We start from the raw sequence: 19,396 nt of genomic DNA, 5'->3' as shown, positions 1-19,396 counted from the left end.
TGCCACTGAGAAAATAAAATGCAAAATAAAAGTTAAAAGTTTACTTTAGAGTGCTTTTTTGCAAGTGTTTTAGTGTTGCTCATGTAATAAAGATGGGGTTGCTGTATTGATTCTTCTTACCTGTGTTTCCTATTTATATCTCTAAAAAATCCCTATCTCTGTGTGATACCCCAATACATGAAGTGTATAATGTCCTTATATTCATCATCTGTGTTTCTAGGTCTGTCTTGCTGAAGAAAATAGTACACAACAATAATATGTGCCATATGCAGGTCCGCAGACATGACTGGTGGCTACGCACTGGGCACACTGGTTATCAACTGACAGATGATGAAGACCCCAGAAAGGATGTTATGCCATGTTAATACAAGGGTGGGGGGGTACAGCGGAAGCCTGAGGAAACATGCAGAAGCATGTACATCACATAGGTGTCACGATACCACACACCTTCAGTGACATCAAAATATCTGTGTGATCATAAAGAAGGCTGTAATGTCCCACCACTGACTTCCACAAGAAATCCTTTTGCTTGAAACAAACAATACACAACATCCAAACTGAGTACTTGATACTTACATTTTCTTTAAAAGGAGGGTCTGTTTGCTGAAGAGACGTTGTAGAATAAGCCATGACAAGACCAAGGGCGATGACAGTAAACGTAATGGTGGCACGGAAGAGTAAGTATCTGCCCAGAAAAACTGAATGGCTTTTCCAGTGCCCTGTGATAATTACACATAGGTTTGTCACTACCACTCTATCTCGGAACTCCATTCAGTTCATCATAACCCTTTCCAGAAAAGTCAGCAAATACTTCAAATCAGAAAGCATTAACCAAATATAGTAGGCAAATTGTCTTTTAAAACATTGTTTACATTTACCCAAGTAGGGCTTCACCTTGTGACCGTTTATCCGTTACTTTGCTGACTTAAAGGTTATATAGATTCAATTAAACCGTTTTAGGAAAAGAGAATTTTGTGCGTGTGCGCGTGTTTTGCGCGCGCTTGTGCGTGTGTGTATACACGTGGGTGTACACGTGTGTTTCTGGTACTCAGTTGCCTGTATGTCTGCTTATATGCTTTCATATTATTGGTGCAATGTTGGTGTAAAACTGCGGTAAAATGGTTGCGGAAACGTCACAGCATACTCTTCCAGTTGTGTATTACTCTCCTGGTAACCATTCAGGTTTCATTGCGGAAAATAAGTTGCAGCAATTGATAGGTGTGCTGTTATGAAGCTGGGTGGGCAGTTCCCTGAGTTTTTTTTTTTTTTTTGAAAACAAAGGACATTATATCTACATTGTCTTTAAATATGTTGTAAGTCTATTTAGTGACTCGTGATAGTTTATTTGAATTTTTGTAGCTCGATTGTAGCTGAGCATTTACACTTCTGGTGTACTCTACTTACTTATTAAAATGTAAACAATTAAAAACGAATGATTTGACATATATCGAAATACAAACCATTGAGTGTTTCTTTTTTATACGCTCTTTTCCATCTTTTTGCACTTTATGATTCTTACGAAATAATCGAAAGATTCCATATGACTATAACAACAATTACATTTTCATTAGCAGTTTCGATTGTTTATGCGCTTTATATCTATAAAACCATATTTAAAACATAAATTCTTTATTAAGGACAAACAAGATTAAGAGATGGCTTGTAGAAATATTTGCAAGTCATACTTTACCATCATTTTAACACAATATATAAAATTAAACAAACGAAAATTGAAAAAAATGTTCCAGTAATCTTTATATTATTGTAAGACAATAAATTCGATAAAAACATATTTTGAAGAGCAGTTCCCTTATTGAATGTAAAAAGGGATAATGAAGAACGAGAACACTCAGCTTAGCAACGCCAACCTGATTAAAATTAATTTTAAGTTCTAAAACAGACCTAAAACAGTAGTTAATAACAACAAAACCAAGGAAAGGCATTACGGGTGTTAAGTGTGACAAGTGTACCCTACTGTAAAAACCATTATTAGTATGTCTGACTTAAAATAATTGTTATCAAAAGCTTCTGGGTATTATATTTTTATATAATAAATTATGTCGTGTTTTTAATTACTAATTTCTAAAATAGTAAATCGTTTCCTGAATGTTCTGGGCATTTAAACATTATTCTCTAAAGTATATCGGATAGTGACGTCATGATATAGTAATCTGTAGAAAATGAGCATGTAGTAACATATGCAGTTCTTATTTTCCAAGCCTTGAGAAATGATTCCATGTTCTTGTCAATTATATGTCAAAGAGCTTGCAAACTGTGCACAAAAATGCATGCCAAACAACTAGGTAACCCATTCTGAATGTTTTCCTTTGATGCTACGTTGCCATTAAAGCATGATCTATAATCTGTGTTGAAAACTGTAAACTCTGAGCTGTTAAGAGCTACTAGCTTCCTGTAGCAAAGTGCAGAGAGTTTGAGTCCTTCCATCTGCATTTGCCTACTATATGAGTCAGGAAAAGTCACCTAACCAGACCGCGTTCGTGGGTCACCCCAAAAATGGACAATTTGGACAACGGGCTTACCCAGCTCATGTTTTATTATATAAGAGGGTGCTTTAGATATGTGCGTGTGTTACATCACAATGTCATTAACGTTAAGTGTACAGTGGAATAAGCGCACAAACTGAACATATTTGGACAGTTTAACCCTACCTATATCACCAATAATAAACACTACATAAATGCTAAGTTGTGACACTCTTCTGAAGAAGATGGGCGTTCTGTAAATGTTTACTTACTGCATTTTATATTTTATTTTATTGTCTGAAATACACAGTAAACTAAATCACATTAATAAATCCGGAGGAAGAATTCGTTTTTAACAAATAAAAGCTGTCACAGTAGTTTGGTGTCAACAGACTAATGGTGAACACTTCACGTACGTGTCATTTCAAAGAATTAGGAGGATCCCCTGCTTCTATTATTAATTATTTCGAAAAATGCATCACTGAGCAAGTGCTCGAGTAGAGTTTTCTAATTAGCAATAATTTTTGTGAACTTTTACTGTAGGTTACCTATGTATTTCTTTATATATTATTGTATTTACTATGGCGATTTTCTGATTATTAAATGTTACCTGATACTGTGAAAAATGTATGGACCACTTGTTTCAGAAAAGCGCAAAACACCTGAGAAGCACTTGCAGGACTACGGACTCCTCTGTTACAATAGGATACTGATACTGAAAAAATATAAAAAATTTTAAAACAAAATCCCAATTAATAACGGATCGTTTACGTCTCATTATAATATATTTTGTTAAAGACTTTCAGTTAACAAATCCTAGACTTAACATGGTCGCCTGTTAAATGTGCTGTACTCTAAAGGGTGGTTCTAACTGTAGCAGAAACTAAGATAGCAGAACAGCAGAAATCGTACTCCTTTATTATAGGATATTTTGTTGTCTGCATAAAGAGAAGATAATGCTGCGAGTGACCCACAGAACATGGTCAGCAAAACGACAATGATATGATGCAGTTGTCCTCTCCAAATTTGCTGAAACCTCTGTAAATGGGCCGAAACGCGCACTGTAACTTGAAATGACCTCATAAGTAAACAATTCATTGCACTTGTTTAAAGCTTATACCCCATGTGTGACATAACTAACACTGCTGATATAATATGTGTATGATTATCCACGACCACCCCACCCCCCCACCCCCCACACACACACAAACACACACACACACACACACACACACCTTGCCTGGCTCTATCTACTGGACATAAGAACACATGACCAATCAGGGCCAAATCTTAACCAAATTAGGGACAAATCCAGAAATAATCAGGACAATCAGGGACACTTTTAAAATATTAACATTATTAACCTGGAACATTGGCAGAATAAGAAAATGTGAATTAATATGCGTTTTCTGAACAAAACGAAGTCTCTAGCTCTAATTATTATTTATTATGTGCAAGTCACCCAGCTTTCTCCAACAGTCATCACTTTTAAGAGGGGTTAAGAGGGGCAGGCTTAACATTTGAATCAAAATCAGGGACGTCCCTGTAAATCAGAGGCAGTTGAGAGGTATGCTGATCAGTGCCAACTTTCAGTGAAGAGAAATTATCTGTAAGGAGATATAACGGGAATTCGTTAATCAATCCATTATTCGGCCTACAATAAACGAATATACGAATAGTTCAAAAGGAATCGATGTAAAAGAACGCTGGGAGAGATAAACACTCAAACGATAATCGAGTCAATAGTTTATATCGCACAAACATAATTACCCGCATTACAGCTGCAGAAATACTAAAGAAACGAGTGATACATGCGCTAAACATCAGAAGGAAGGCGGAACGGCGCACGTCACACACGCACGCACCCCTGTCTAATAGCAGATACTGTAATCGCCTGGTTTCTGTATTATTTTGTAACTGTCAGTAAGCAGGTATACATATCACGAGTAATTGTGTTTTACTTATTATTTTTCTGTAATTTAGAACTAAGTGAAATGGTTTCAGAGAATGGCACACCAGCACAGCAAACATCAACTCCACCGCATATATTTCGTTAGAAATAAATACTGCCCCCCACACACAAACACCCCCATACACAACCCCCCACACACACACACAAACACCCCCCTCCACAGACACACGCACACACACACACAGAAAGGCATGGATGCAGACCCCCCCAGTCTGCGTAGCTTGCTATGATATACTTGTTTCCTGTACTTGTGCAGTAACCTGGGTGGGGCAGTTGCCACTCTTGACACTTTGCTTGTTACAAGGCAAAGACTTGTGTGCAGTGCGGACAGTATGTGGGTATTTAGAGATACAGGAGAAAATGAACAGGAAAAATAGAGATGACGGTGATGATGGTGGTGGTGATGACAAAAGGATACTCCCAAATGAAGAGAATGAAGTCACCTCCTATCTACACAGGATAACGTTATTTAAAGTATTCATCAAGCGAAATAAGTGTCGCACAGAGCCCAAATTATTTTTTTCTCATTCTTTTAATATTCTGACTTTGTGTTCAGATTATGTTTCTTATTTTTCGGCAAGGAGTGCTACTTCATATTTGTTGGGTTTGCATTTTGTAAAATTTCTCAAAAGTTAGCACCTAGAGATCGAGCTGATGTGATAAGAATCCCTTCTTAATTATAATCTGTGTGCTCATAAGTATTTAAAACAAAACAGTGATTTTATACTTCTTATTGTCTAATCAGCAGGATCTGTCACTGCCAACACCAAGCAGACCACCTGCTTTGCTCTCTCCCTCTACACACACACACACACACACACACACACACATATATATATATATATATATATATATATATGTGTGTGTGTGTGTGTGTGTATGTGTGCCTGTATCTTTCAAGACATTATCCTTTTTTGGTGGAACTAAAGTTACTATTTTGTATAGAGCAGTAAACTACATTATATTGATATATTGCTATTATTATTATTAATAATAGTAGTAAAGATGATGTGGTTATAGCGAAATTGCATCACCGCACTTCGGACGGGAATCCTACTGCATCAGAATGCTAACAATACTTAAATTAACTAGTGCTGCCACAACAACAGGTTTACAATTTTTGTATTAAAAATTTAGAGCTAAAAATACCCAGCATTTCTCCCGCTTAAACCACATAGAAAGAGGTAAGCTTGCGACTATACCTCTCAACTTGTTTGCTGTAGAATCAGGGATACAGCCAAAAAAGGGGGTGGGCAAAATCTCCCCCCAAAACATGAAAACTTTTAAGCATGATCCAGTCATTTAGAAAGTTAATGGGGTAAGATATTTTGCATCGATACATATTTTCTGGAATAAGAAACATGGAACTCTGGCATTACTGACTGACTGTGATCCCCAATGATTTATCAGGAAATAAAAAAGTTCAGGAGGGACGGACGAAATATACTGCTCGATTTAGTGGTAAAAGTTTGTATATAATTATCTGATGTGTAAATAATGTATGTTTTTTTTTTAAATATGTTTTTTATATCTTACTCCATCATTGTATTTACTGCTCCATATGTTTGTAATACTTAGGGAGCTTTTCTCCCCGGGTCTCCGCTGAAAAAAAGGCTTTGTCTCAGTCAGACTTACCCGGTCAACAAATGTCAAATAAATAAATAAACAAATAAATAAGGCTACATCAGAGACATCCTGCAAAATCTGGGACAAATGACAGCTATACTATGCTTGTCTTCTTTATATCACTTGTGTCAGTGACAGTGCCGCATCATTTTGACAGCAACTTGCAGTGCAATCCCCCCTAAAATCCATGTAAAAATTATATCTGAGCCACAATGACACAGTCTCAAACACGACACCTGTCCCATTAATGATCTTAACTGGATCAGAAGAAACTAGCGTGCAGCTCTGCAGTGGTGAAGGCTAGGCACTTATGGGAAACAAGCAGACGTTGCAGTTTGCTGGTGACTTTATGTGCATAAAGTAATGAATGCAGAAAGAAAACCTTATTATGCAACAACACATTCACACCCACGCGTAGAAGCGACAGCACACAGCTCCATGCAGGCTGCAGCTATCTCCTGTCAGTCCAGCAGTAAATCAGAAACGGTTTCACTTTCAAGCAGCACAGTTCCCCTCTTTGCACTTTTGAGTTTGTTTCATAGTTTGCAGCTAGGACAACTCTCCCTTCCTGATCCACTTTCCATTTCATTTCCAGTCCTTGCCAGCTGGGCCACTAAAGGTACACTTCCGTGGAAGTAGCGTTTTGCTTCACGGGAACTCTTTCCAAAATGATCGGGTTTGCCTGTCCCACTGCCCACACTGACGCGTAATTGCGTGGAAATGGACTCCTGCTTCCTGCCATTTTTGGAAGAATGGGCGGAGCCGGCCAGACTCCTCCACACCGCAGATTTTTTAAAGTTAGGAAATTTTTTGAAGGGCAGGACGCTAAATGGGAATCTACCCTCTGATGCAAGTCGGTGGCAGTTTGAGAGAGATTTGAGCAGACTTTGAGACCGACCACTTACGGACTACAATTCAAACAGGCACCACATCACCGGACCTGTGGACACCAGCGTCTGAATCGTGCTACACTCCAACGGGTTACCAGCACGCTGGTTAGTCAGAGGGATACCTTCTATCAGTTGTTGCAGGGTGATCTGGTACAGGGACCTCTAAAAGCTGGCATCGCCATCATGCAGCTTGGTTACCCCCTCCCAAGTCAGCCTTTAACGGTGCTGCCTTATTTGTGTGACCAGCAGGGAGGGTATAGTCTGCCTAGGCGGTACCACCCCGGACCCGATCCTTACCAGTCTGGTTTAAATAAAACATACAACACCTTTCCGGGTCACTCCCAGGGAAAGGAAATGGCTAAGCCACCATACAGCTACATCGCCCTCATTACTATGGCCATCCAGAGCGCACCGGAGAAAAAGATCACCCTGAATGGAATCTACCAGTTCATTATGGAACGATTCCCCTTCTACAGAGACAATAAACAAGGGTGGCAGAACAGCATCCGGCACAACCTGTCCCTCAACGAGTGCTTCGTTAAAGTACCCAGGGATGACAAAAAACCTGGTAAGGGCAGTTTCTGGACTTTGGACCCCGATTCCTACAACATGTTCGAGAATGGCTCCTTCCTCCGCAGGAGAAAACGCTTCACTAAAAAAGGACTAGTAAGGGGGAGAGGTGCAGATCCAGACAAAAAAGACATTTCAGCACCAAAGAAGATTAATAACCAGGATGCTGGGCCTTACCTGTTGGATGCAAGAGAGATCAAGACTGAAAAAGGAACGACATCGGATGCCATGCTGACAGCTCCCCCACAGGTACTGGTAGCCTCACGGACTTCTCCAGGTTGTACTAACATCGCCAATGGAGATGGCACAGGCAGTGGCAGGTCAGGGACTGTAGACTGTAACGGGACCACAGAACAAACCCTGGAAGACGGCCAAGGTCCTGAAAATGAAATGTATCGTCCAGACGAGCAGAAGGGTCATATTCCTTCAGCTACCGAAGAAGGTCCAAAATACATATCGACATCTAAGGAGCAGCAGTGCTTGTATCTTCAAGATCCGCGGAAACAGAAGCCTCAGCAGTACCCCAAAGCACCCTGCTTTCAGATGCCTGATGGACACCATATGAACGACGAAGTACAAAAGATGGAACGTACGCAGGTTCTTGGAGAAATTCAAGATCACCCTGAACTGGTCCCTTCCCTTCATTTTCACCCCAAAGGAGAAAGTAGCAATCAGCAGCACTTAATGGACTCTAAACATTCTAGGGTGACAACAGAACAGCTTGATCATATTAGAGGTCCAGAGCAGAAGCGACAGATACCGTCACCTGAAGGGCATTCTCCGAACTATAACCAAGTCCCTTCTAACTACCTACCGTTAATGCAAGGACGTGCAAAATTAAATATGCCCAACAGCAACCCTTCCTCGCCTGCATACTCATCCACACTAGAAACCGACAATTACCCCAAAGTCTACTGTTCCTTTTTTTGCTTCATTCTGTAGTCAGCCTCAAGAGGCTGCCAACGCAAACTATCAGTGTCGGGTCCAGGCCTTGAGTTTTTGCGCCAATGGGAGACCCTACAGTTCCACGATCGAGCACATTTTGACAGCTCCAGTGTCATCCCCCTTGCAACAGAGCCAGGACAGTATCTTCAGTGGTCAGTCTGGCCATTACCAGGTGGAACAGAAGCACCCTTGGCCTGGGACTCCTACCCACCAGCAAGTGGGCAACAGTTATCAGGTGGGATTCGCTCAACACATATATCGAACACCAGAAACATTTTTATACGACAACAAATATTGATGTACTTTAATCCGTACAGATGCATACCTATGCAATATTTTCTTTCAGTTTTGCCGCACTGACTGTGTTTTTATTGGAACGCTTTTTTGTATGATTATGAAAAGGTTTCATTATATATGACGCTCTGGAAGACACAGACTGACTCTTGATAATATTTACACTGGTAGTGCCACATTAATCTAAGTTATTTATATAATTATAAAAGAATACTTGTAATATTTGTAAATATATTATTTTTGATTACGTTTCGATTAACGCCGAAGAATTAAACCGTTCACCATAACGGTTATCTTAACTTAAAAGGTAAGCAATAAGCAACAAAAGCTAAAGCTGCATTTACCTCTTTTGTTTTCCTGTCAAAATAATTCAGTTATAGTCATTTCTCCTCTTATTATTAATATATCTCTTGCTGCATTGTGATTGGCATAGATGGAAATATTCTGTTTCAGAGGGGAAATTACTTGATAAGCCTTAAACCAATGTGCCTTATTTTCAACATATTTAATATAAACAAAAAAAGGTACAGGTCTTAATTTCCCCTAATAAAATTGTTATTACCCAAAGGTTAACTCTGATTTTTTTGTACTTTTATTCTCGATTTAATAAAATATTATTAATTCTTAATGCTTCTTAACTTTTCATACTTTTTTGAATACCAGTTCCCTGTTTTTTATGCATCAACAACGTTTGTCTGCCTTATCTTTGCCCCGGAAGATGACGTCATATGCAAATAACTGCTGGGCTTAGTCTGATATTACAGTAACTTTTTTTTCTGAAAAAGGTGCGCTTAATAATGCTTAGCATGCACTAGTATATGTTTCATGGTCTTGTAGCCAGAGTTTTATACTTGTATCCAAGTCATTCCTAACCAAAGTTATTTTCCACCTCACGTTTGGGCACATGTACATTTAAAAAAAACATTTAGGAATCAATAAGGAAATATGCACACCTTCCATTTTTTGTCAGTTCTTTCTATATTTTCTTTCTATATTTAAAACTGCTTTACTGTAGTTCCCTATCCATGCTTCTAGTACTGTTTTATTTTTGCATTTTGTTCTCACTAACGTAATAGCATTCAAGTCTGTTTCAATATTTATATTTGGTTCACAGTTGAATATATGGAAAGCGAATCTTAGTATTTTAATAATTTGAAATAAGTGATTTTGCTCTTTATTTTTCTTCATGCCCTTTGAGACTCAGTCAATTTCGATAATGCAGCATGCAGCTGTCATAGTCCGTCCATCCATTAGTAGCCTAGAGTGTCCTGAAGTAATCAACAATTGCTGTAGTCCCAATAAAACATTTTTCCTTCTATTTTCTTTCACTGTTTAGGGTGTTTGTATATTTGTGTACTACACTACCTCTTATAATTATGATTGCAGTAATTTATGTCAGCAAGCCATGACCTGTACATATAGCCATATGCATATACACTGTTTAGACTTTTACTTTGTTGCTGGTAAAGCTATTCCAGCAATTCTGTTGACTTTCTGACCCAGTGGCACCAAATTCAAAACATTTCAGTAGGGGTAGTGTACTTGCTATAGCCATGTATGCTTAGGAACATTGTTAACAATCTTCCTAAAATGAATATATATATATATATATATATATATATATATATATATATATATATATATATATTTTTTTTTTTTTTTGCTGTATGCACATACACCTGTTGGAATGAGATACATAACACTATTCTTATTTTAAATATAAAAGCATTTTACTTGGCAATATTATTCCAAATCTTATTTCTTAGAGGGGATTATTTCCTCATATTCTTCCTCATGTACAATCAATCATGGCCACATTGCCATTTTAACAGACTGTCTGACAATGCCAGTGACTTTTAGAGACACAGTCAAAGCTAATAAAGTATACTGCAATCCAAAGCCATCTGGCCCAATTTTAGGGTCACCATGTTTTGTTATTTTGGGATTTAGCTGACATTTTAGACATGGGATCTTTTCTTTTTTTTTTTTGCTACTTTTTTTTCTAAATCTCGTGAACTTCAATATACTGTGTAATGTGGTAAATGTGATAACTTGTAGTGACCCAGGAACAGCCTAGCAATTTCAATGACTCATGGTTTTAAATGTTGCTTTAACTGATTCCATAATTTCTTGGTTTATATTTAGTGTAGGTCAACAATGTATGTCAATGACTTCCAGATGTTACTGCATTTTCTCCGATCATTAGAAAAACGGCATGAAATTAGCTACTATAAATGTGGTGCCAGTGCATTTCTGGTTGTAAACATGGAGCACGGATCTTTGTAACTGCTTATTGCTTTAGCTCATTTAAATGAAGTACATCAGCATTAAACATACTTTGTCATTCTAGAATTGCATTAGATAGGGATTCTCAATTCCTATCAGGAAAATGTGTTGCAACTTAATTTGCTGTCTATACTCACAACAAATTATTGAATGTAAGACATTTTTTTTTCTGGAGGAGGATCACAGAAGCTGTATAAAAATAATAATCATTAAGGCATAGAACATTATATGGTTTCTAATAATGGGTATAATATCCATGGAAACGTCTTATCTTTTATAAAGAAATAAAACACTTACCTCCTATAATCAAACCATGTTCTTATGAATCCTTGGCATACTGTTTGCTAATGCTGAGTTTTGTTTTAGCTTATTTTAATATGTTAATTTATTAACCTGAAATCCTGGCCTGGAATGCAACAATAATGATTTCACTTGTATAATATTGCAAATGCACAAGTAATGCATATTTGGACCTACATTTTGTTTGAATACACAAAGTCGGTTACAAGTAAAGGACAAAGTTATATATGCTTGTCAAGCAGAATAAGAAAACTGAAATCAGATATAGATTAGAAAAAAAAAAATAAGACAATTTCCCTGATGTATGAATTCTGGAGAGCAGAAGGCATTCAGTGCAGTGAAAAAAGAGAATGAATGTAGTGCAGGAAGTGGGGATGCAGAGGCTAGAGAGTGAGCACCTGAAAAAAGGAGCAGCCTCCTCCATTGTCAGTGTCTGGGATTACAGCGAAGAATGCATGAGTGTGTTCTGAAGTCTATTGTAAAATGACAAAAGAAAGGTGTTAGAAACAAATCTGCGTATTTTCCACAACACGTTCATAAAGGGAGGTTTATTAGTCCTTTCACATGCACATTTCTTCATTTTCCCAAGGTTTTTTTGGCTGGGCTATGCTTTTACTTGGGGACTTTTAACTTTCTGAAGTCCATAGCAGGGAAGTCTATTTGAAGGGGGCACAGAGCATTCACATATATATGCCTGATTTGAAGCAAAGCACTGCTGAAAACACTATTTTAATTGGATACATTTATGGACACAGGGGAACTATTTGCCTTAACCAGAAACAGGGACAAAGACTCAACTTAAAACAGCTGTCTGGAAAAAAAAAAAACAACAGGCAGAAGACCAGAAGGCAGTCGTCTACCTAGATGTTAGTAGAACAGTGAAAAGATTTGCTATATGTAGTGGTCAGTACAAAAACTGTATGAAAATTCAAATATAGAAGGTAGCAGACTTAGATTATAAATTAGAAGATGTGGAAATAGCCTTGAATACATTCATAATATATTAAGCTAATGTAAAACAGACATGGGATCTATTCTTCACTGTATTGTAAACAGATTTTTATTTACTGGGGACTTTTGACTGACAGTTGCCTGATATCTGGTTCAGTTTCATATTTAAAGCAGTATGTACAATTCTTAAAAAAGATTTTGAACAATTATGTAAAAGATTTTGCAAATCTTAAAGAACCACTGATATGCATAAACTTGTTTTAGAGAATATAGTACTTAAAGAAAAAAATGAAGATATTTTATATATATCTTGTTTTGAATTCTCTACATGCTTAGTTTTTTACATACCTTGATGAGAATGGACCCCATTCCTAAGGCAAGTTATGATTAAAGTTCACGAAATTAGTATTGTTTCTGTCTTTCATGTTAACCAAGAGTCCTCTTTCAGCACTTGTAATGTACCCAGAATTTCCTCCTTCCGCAGTTCATATGGGGTTACATGTATTGGTAGCATATTTAAGATGCTCGTAGATTAGATTATCGCTTAAAGATTAGTACTAAGTTAACTGCTTTTGTGGGCAATTTTAAGCCTAGATAATTATCCCATGTAAGAATCAAGCCCTGCACCTTGTGTCTATAAGGTAAACTCTTTAAACATTACACAAACCTCCCATTATTGTACATTCTTTTTTATTAGTCCTGTCGTTCCTACTACTCCTACAACTGTCTGGGTATTTTTCTTCCTCATTGCTCTCAATTCTACTTGGAAATCTAGGTATTTTGTGACTCTGTGTCTCTTTTTACATAAGATACTATAATCACTGAGTGTAACAATTTCAATGAGTAATGCAAATTTTTTTCTTGGACTACTGTATCTCTTCTAGGATGATTTCTCCTGGAAGGATGGATACTATTTAATGTGCTAATAGAGTAATATTTTGTAGCTTTGTAAAATGTGCTGTGATTTCAGGACCCTAAATAGCATCTTAAGGAGCAGAAATCAAGTTTTAAGTCCAAACTGCTTCAGAAATAATAGAAAGAGGTTCATTTTCTGTGTAGTGTCCATTTTTCGCTTCTTTTAAAGCACATTTCCTTTTGACACTTCTTTCTGACTTGAACTTCATTTCAGTTTCTGCCCAGGCACTGTTCTGAAAACCTATTTGATGTATGCACTACACTTTTGTGAAAAATGCTTCCAAGTATTTCCTCTAAACTGGATTTCCTTTTAAACTATTTTTCTTTTTTCACACGTGTAACATACTAGTCATTTCATTTAACTTTTTTTAGAGTGACTCTTTCTCTATTGTATTGCTTTTATAAGTAATAATAGCACTTAAGTAAATGTTATATTATTGTACAGCGATATATTTATATAACTCTCACGTTCTCTCTCTCTCTATATATTTTTTGCATTTGCATTTGAGAAATTTTGGTTTGCTCAAAGGGCAGAAGCTCAGATGTTAATCGTGCAGTCTACAATCAGAGATAGTAAAGGTTCTGTTTTTTTCCCCGAATGAAGAAAATGTACATCCTCACGTGTGCATCCATTACTTCCTCTCTGAAAATGAGTTGAAGGTTCATTCACCACATTTTTCATCCACAATATCCCAACTGTATTCATTCTAGGGATCTACCAATTTCTCTGATTATATTATCATTAGAGTAATTTCCAGGAGTGTATCTATTTTTTGTGTGAATATGTGCTCTATTGCATCATATCATCCTTAATGTATCCTCTCTCACTCTCTCTTTGCCTCACACACATACATTTGTATCAGGTTTATTGAAAGCTGTTTGGCACTGTGGCAGTTACTATCAACACAGTTAATATAAGCATCACAACACCACATCACTTGAAAAAAAAATAAAATAAAAATATGTCACATGAATTAGAATTGCATCTACACATTAAGTTAATAGTAATAGTTGTTTAATGTTACAAAAATACTGGCAAAATTGTATATTAGGAATGTCTTGGAAATGCCAGACTATATAAACAAAATCAGTTATTAAGTCTTGTCTTCTGTCCTTAGTTACGCCTGAAGGGTTCCCCTAGCATCTTCTTTTCTAAAACATGGTGTGACTCTGCCCTCTTACATATTACTGATTCAACCCCTTTTCCCCTCTACTGTAAAACAAAATAGGTGCTGAGATTCATCAAAGGAATTTTTTCTGAGCGTTTTCATTTTTGCTTTTCTCTTTCGGAGAAGCATCAGTTTTGCTGTGTAAGGCTGCAGATGCTACATCCAGAATTCGTCTCAGTTTTGCAGGTATTGCTGTGAACTGGGACTGTGCTGACTGTCGGTGACCGAGTACTGATTAAGGCAGAGCAGCCTCTATTCTTTCAACATCACTGTGTGCGTCAGGCTTTAACTGAGCTGTGGGTGTCAAAAAAGAATTAAAGAAAAAATCAAAGCATGCTTTTTGCTCAGACTCCAGACCTTGGAACAATTTTCTTAATGAATGGTCTTTCCTTTTAGAAAGTGTCACATTATTGTTAAAGTACATACAAATCAGCCGGGACATCCATTTTTACTTACCATCAACGAGTGCATCCTTGCTTTCACTGCTCTTCCATGCTAAGTGTGGGTGCCCTTAGTAATAAGAACAGATCCATGTTTATAGTTCTAAAGATAAATGTGTTAAAGAAAAATTTATGGAAGTGCATACTAAGTTACCTTCCAATGGTAATAGTCAAATAACTGGGCAATGCAGTGAGGTATCAAAGGGACAGCTGCCTATCGAGAAACAGCAAACCATCTAGTCATTCAGCGATCATTGTTGATAAGTGACCCAGTATATGCTTCTGTAAATCTTTCATTAACATATTTATGCTGGGGGGGGGCTTTTATATGGTCTGCATCACTCTAGTTTGCAATGATATGTATTAAACAGAAACAAATGCCTGTTTTGCCACTGGCTACACTCTAATATGTATGAAAGTGCAATAATGGTCTTCTACTTGTAATGGATAATTTTATAAGATGTTGTTATAAAATTTAGCTAAAAGTATTAATCAAAACATACAGCCATGACATGGCAGAAAGCGGTACAGGTGAGGTACAGCAATATGTATTTCATGCATTTTGGAGTGCTTGTGCAATATCCGTGAAAAAGTGAGTTTTTCTTGTAATTCACATTTTCATTAATTTCACTTTTATAAACCTATTTTAACATGTAGTAATCAAGGGAGAAAGGAGTACTGACCAGATAAGATGATATTTCATTAAATATTCATAGCCATATTATAAAACATTTAAAAGTCACAGTTTGTTTTTAGTGAGAATACACATTAGTAATAAATATTTTTTTAAAAACAGTAGTGGCATATCTAAGACAAGTTTGCATGTTTTTTGATAATACTATATTTCATAAAAATAGAATATCAAGAGACACCCCCATATGAGTTTTACTTTAATTGGACGTTGACTGAAAAGTTTACTTTTAAATAGTTGTTATTGCCTTCAGACTGTAACACTTATTTTTAAAGACTGCTTATTATCCTCATATCTGCAGTGGGCGGCACACTGCATTTTGTCTGTGTCTACCCAAATTATTCTCAGTAACCCATGTTTGCTCACTCAGTCAGACCAACAACTTATTATTTGTGCAGTTGTCATTGGGGTGAGGGAGTTACCAGAAAGGTATGAATCTGAACTTCGGCTCACCAAATAGGGCAGAGAGTATACCATTTAGGTTAACAGGAGTTGCACAAAACTGGCATTATGTTACCCCACCTAGTGATTTATGTGCTTGCACATGACCTACAGAGGTTAATAACTACCTCCTAACCCAAGCCTGAGCCACACGTTTTCAGCTTCTGTTGTGAGTCAGTTAGCAACTGGCTATAACTGTTCCCTCGTACTTCCTGGGCAGACAGGAATTTCTGCTTCTTCTTTGTCTTTTTTTGTTATTAAATCTAGTTCTTTACAGTAATGTACTGTACATTTTGCATTTTAAACCACATAACTAAAATTGTTGACACTAGAAGTAAACGAGTGTCGACCTATGTATTTGATTATTTTTTGCATTCTTTGTTTCTTCTTTCTTGTCTTTTTTAGTTTAAAACATAGAATAACATCACTGTCCCATTGCATAATCTTACTATTGAAACAAAAGCTGTTTCCATCATAAATATGGACTTTATAATCCACAGTTAAACTCAAAAGGTGATAGAGGAGGTCATATATTATAAGTGCTTGATAAGGCAAATAATTCATTCTCATTCTAGTTAACCAAGCTCTTAAAAGACTAGAAAGGCATGCCAAAGACACTAACTCAAAATCTTGCAATATCCATCCCAGAAGGATACATTTGCCTAACATTCAAAGATAAACATATTAATTATTATTACTTTGCTATAAAAGATTATATGAATTAGCAAATATGTTTATGACTGATATTTTAAAAATCTGCTATAATATTCTGAAATTGTTAGTTTAAAATACGCTGATGTTTTAATTTTTGTCTTTTCACTTACTAAAATACCACAACAAAGCAACATTTCCTGTTTGCACATTTGGCTATTTTTTAATAATTTCATACATATTTTCATATGTTTTCATATTGTCAATGTGTTCAGCTCCTTAACTTGAACAAAACTGCAAAAGGATTAAGACACTGTTGTGCTATACCCTGAGAATGTTTATGCTACTGATACACATTTCTCTCAAAACTGTGAACACTTTTGTATATTTTCATTTCATTTCTTTAAAAAGTTAAATTTTGAAAGTATACTACAGTAATGACAGGAATGTATATTTTTGGATTTTTGTTGTTCAATAGGTTGTGTGTGTGACCATACACACACACACACACACACACACACACACACACACACACACACACACACACACACACACACACACACACACACAAGCCCCTGGCATTCTTATAGCTAGCAGTTTATTTCTGCCCTGTAAAGATTCTTCCATCTTATAAGAAATCTGAAAAAATAGAAAGCTGACATTTACCTGCAGTTTAGTTTCTTTATCGCGGTCATTTGCTAACATATCCTGATTTTACTTCTTTTCTTTTACAGAATAGCCGGTAAAATAAATACCTTCAGCATTCCCATTTTGGAATTCTGAAGTGTATTTACATAGATGCAGAACTCTAATTCTGACATTTTACTTATGCCTTCCAGGATCATCACTTTCCCAAAACAACAGTTACTCTCTTAGTAATGTGTGATCACAAATGTGAAAAACGCTCACCACTGGGTGATAACAAGCACTTTATTATTGTTTTCTTATCGCTTACACAGTAATATAAATTAAAACATTTCTCAAATAGTTATGTGCAGTTTTCTTTGTTTTTTATTCTTCATGTTTGGTTATTTTTACCAGCTTATATTTGCATTAAACATGTAGTGATGTTGTCAGCTACTGTTATAGTCATTGAGTGCCTATGTATCGATAACGGGCTTCCCCTTCGAAGGGGGAGCCCATTGCACCCATTTAAATGACAAGAACTCAAGTATATAACTAAAAAGATAGTAACAAAGATGAAATAAAGAACGTAATGCATATTCCTGCATCTAACAATAATGAAAATAAATGCACATATAAGAAAGAAGGGATATTGTTAGACCACAGCACACATTTCAAATTACTTAAAGCATGAGTGAGACTGATTACTTACTCTTTTGGGGGCTTCTTCTTTTTCTTCAGGAAGGGCAGCTATAGTGAAATGAATGCTTTTAACTCAACTTGAGTATTGTCTACCTTTTATTTCTTTTGCTTCTACCAAAATCTTAGTGCACTCCAAACATATTAACTTGTCAGTTTATAAAATAGTTGCCCAAACAGCATCATCATTGCATTACAGTCTCAAATGCAAAATGGCTTCTCATTAAAGAAGTAGAAGAAAACTTTTACTTGGATCTCTATTATCTGCATTCATTAAAACTTGAAACTTTCCTTCCCCTTGCTCTAAGACTTACAAAGAAAACCATTCCCTAGTCCTCAGATCACGCAGTCACACTGCAGCAACCCTACAAATTCCTCTAAGTTTCAGTGTATCAATCACAGTTTTTCTGTCTTAAGCCCCAAACTTTGTGTAGCTTTACATCCTGCCATGAAAGCGTTAACCTTTTGCAGTGCATTTTATTCTACCTATAAAGCATATCTTCTTAGAAAGTCAAAATGTGAATGCTTTGTAACAGGGACAATAACTTCATATTTTTATACCTTTTCTTGACTTTTCACAGTCTTTTTCATTTTTTTTTGCTTCTCATCGGTTTAGCAGACAATAATATGACTTTGTATATATTAATACTTTCATGCTTTATAGACATCTTCTTAGAAAGTCAAAATGTGAATGCTTTGTAACAGGGACAATAACTTCATATTTTTATACCTTTTCTTGACTTTTCACAGACTTTTTCATTTTTTTTGCTTCTCATTGGTTTAGCAGACAATAATATGACTTTGTATATATTAATACTTTCATGCTTTATAGACATATTGCAATTCAGAAATCACAGATGTTATGATTTGTCCTTGTCTTCATTGTACCCATATATTTGTATTAGCTCTCACTCATTGGTGCATATATATGTTTTATTTATAATAATGCGTTTAATTGCTCACACGTGTATAGTAGAATGCTTTTCTCCCTGGTATATTCCTATATTATACTTTTGCAAACCCTGGGATAGGCTTGAAATTGATCTATTCAGATTTGTGTTCTGTCCTGGTAAACAAATGCAAATAAATAAATAAAGACAGAAAGAAACAATGAATTCTGCACACTTGTGGCATTATAAATTAGAAAAAGTCAGCAGGAACTCAAAGTTCATTTTACCTCACTGTCTAACTCCCCTTCATAAGCATGGGACAGTCGTTTTGTTTAGAGTTCTTACACAAACAATAAAAATTTTTCACCACCTGTATGGTCCTGAGTAGTCTGGCATTACCAATGTATGTTGATATGCCTTCCTGGCTTGCAATAAGGTTCTGTACTTTATATCTGACAGAAACTAAAACAAGAATTAAATATAATGTAGCAGTGACTGTAGTCCTATAATCTTTAAGTTGCTTGACTCTGCATCGAAGGATAGGAGCATAAATGGAGTG

The 19,396-nt window shown here is 36.3% G+C and overlaps 1 protein-coding gene across 1 annotated transcript; it reads left to right on the top strand.

Moving 5' to 3' along the window:
• Positions 1 to 6,513: 6,513 nt before the first annotated feature.
• On the top strand, positions 6,514 to 8,951 carry FOXS1 (forkhead box S1). Its single transcript, XM_044090336.1, is given in 2 exon segments — positions 6,514 to 8,477; positions 8,479 to 8,951. Coding segments are annotated over 2 exon segments (1,629 nt in total). The 5' UTR covers positions 6,514 to 7,154; the 3' UTR covers positions 8,785 to 8,951.
• The last annotated feature ends 10,445 nt before the right edge of the window (positions 8,952 to 19,396 follow it).

The sequence above is a fragment of the Protopterus annectens genome, chromosome 12.part0 (assembly GCF_019279795.1).
Source record: "Protopterus annectens isolate FY-2018-M chromosome 12.part0, PAN1.0, whole genome shotgun sequence".
NCBI classification, from domain to species: domain Eukaryota; kingdom Metazoa; phylum Chordata; order Ceratodontiformes; family Protopteridae; genus Protopterus; species Protopterus annectens.
The sequence above is the reverse complement of the archived record's forward strand: the minus strand, read 5'-3'. Positions and strand labels throughout refer to the sequence as shown.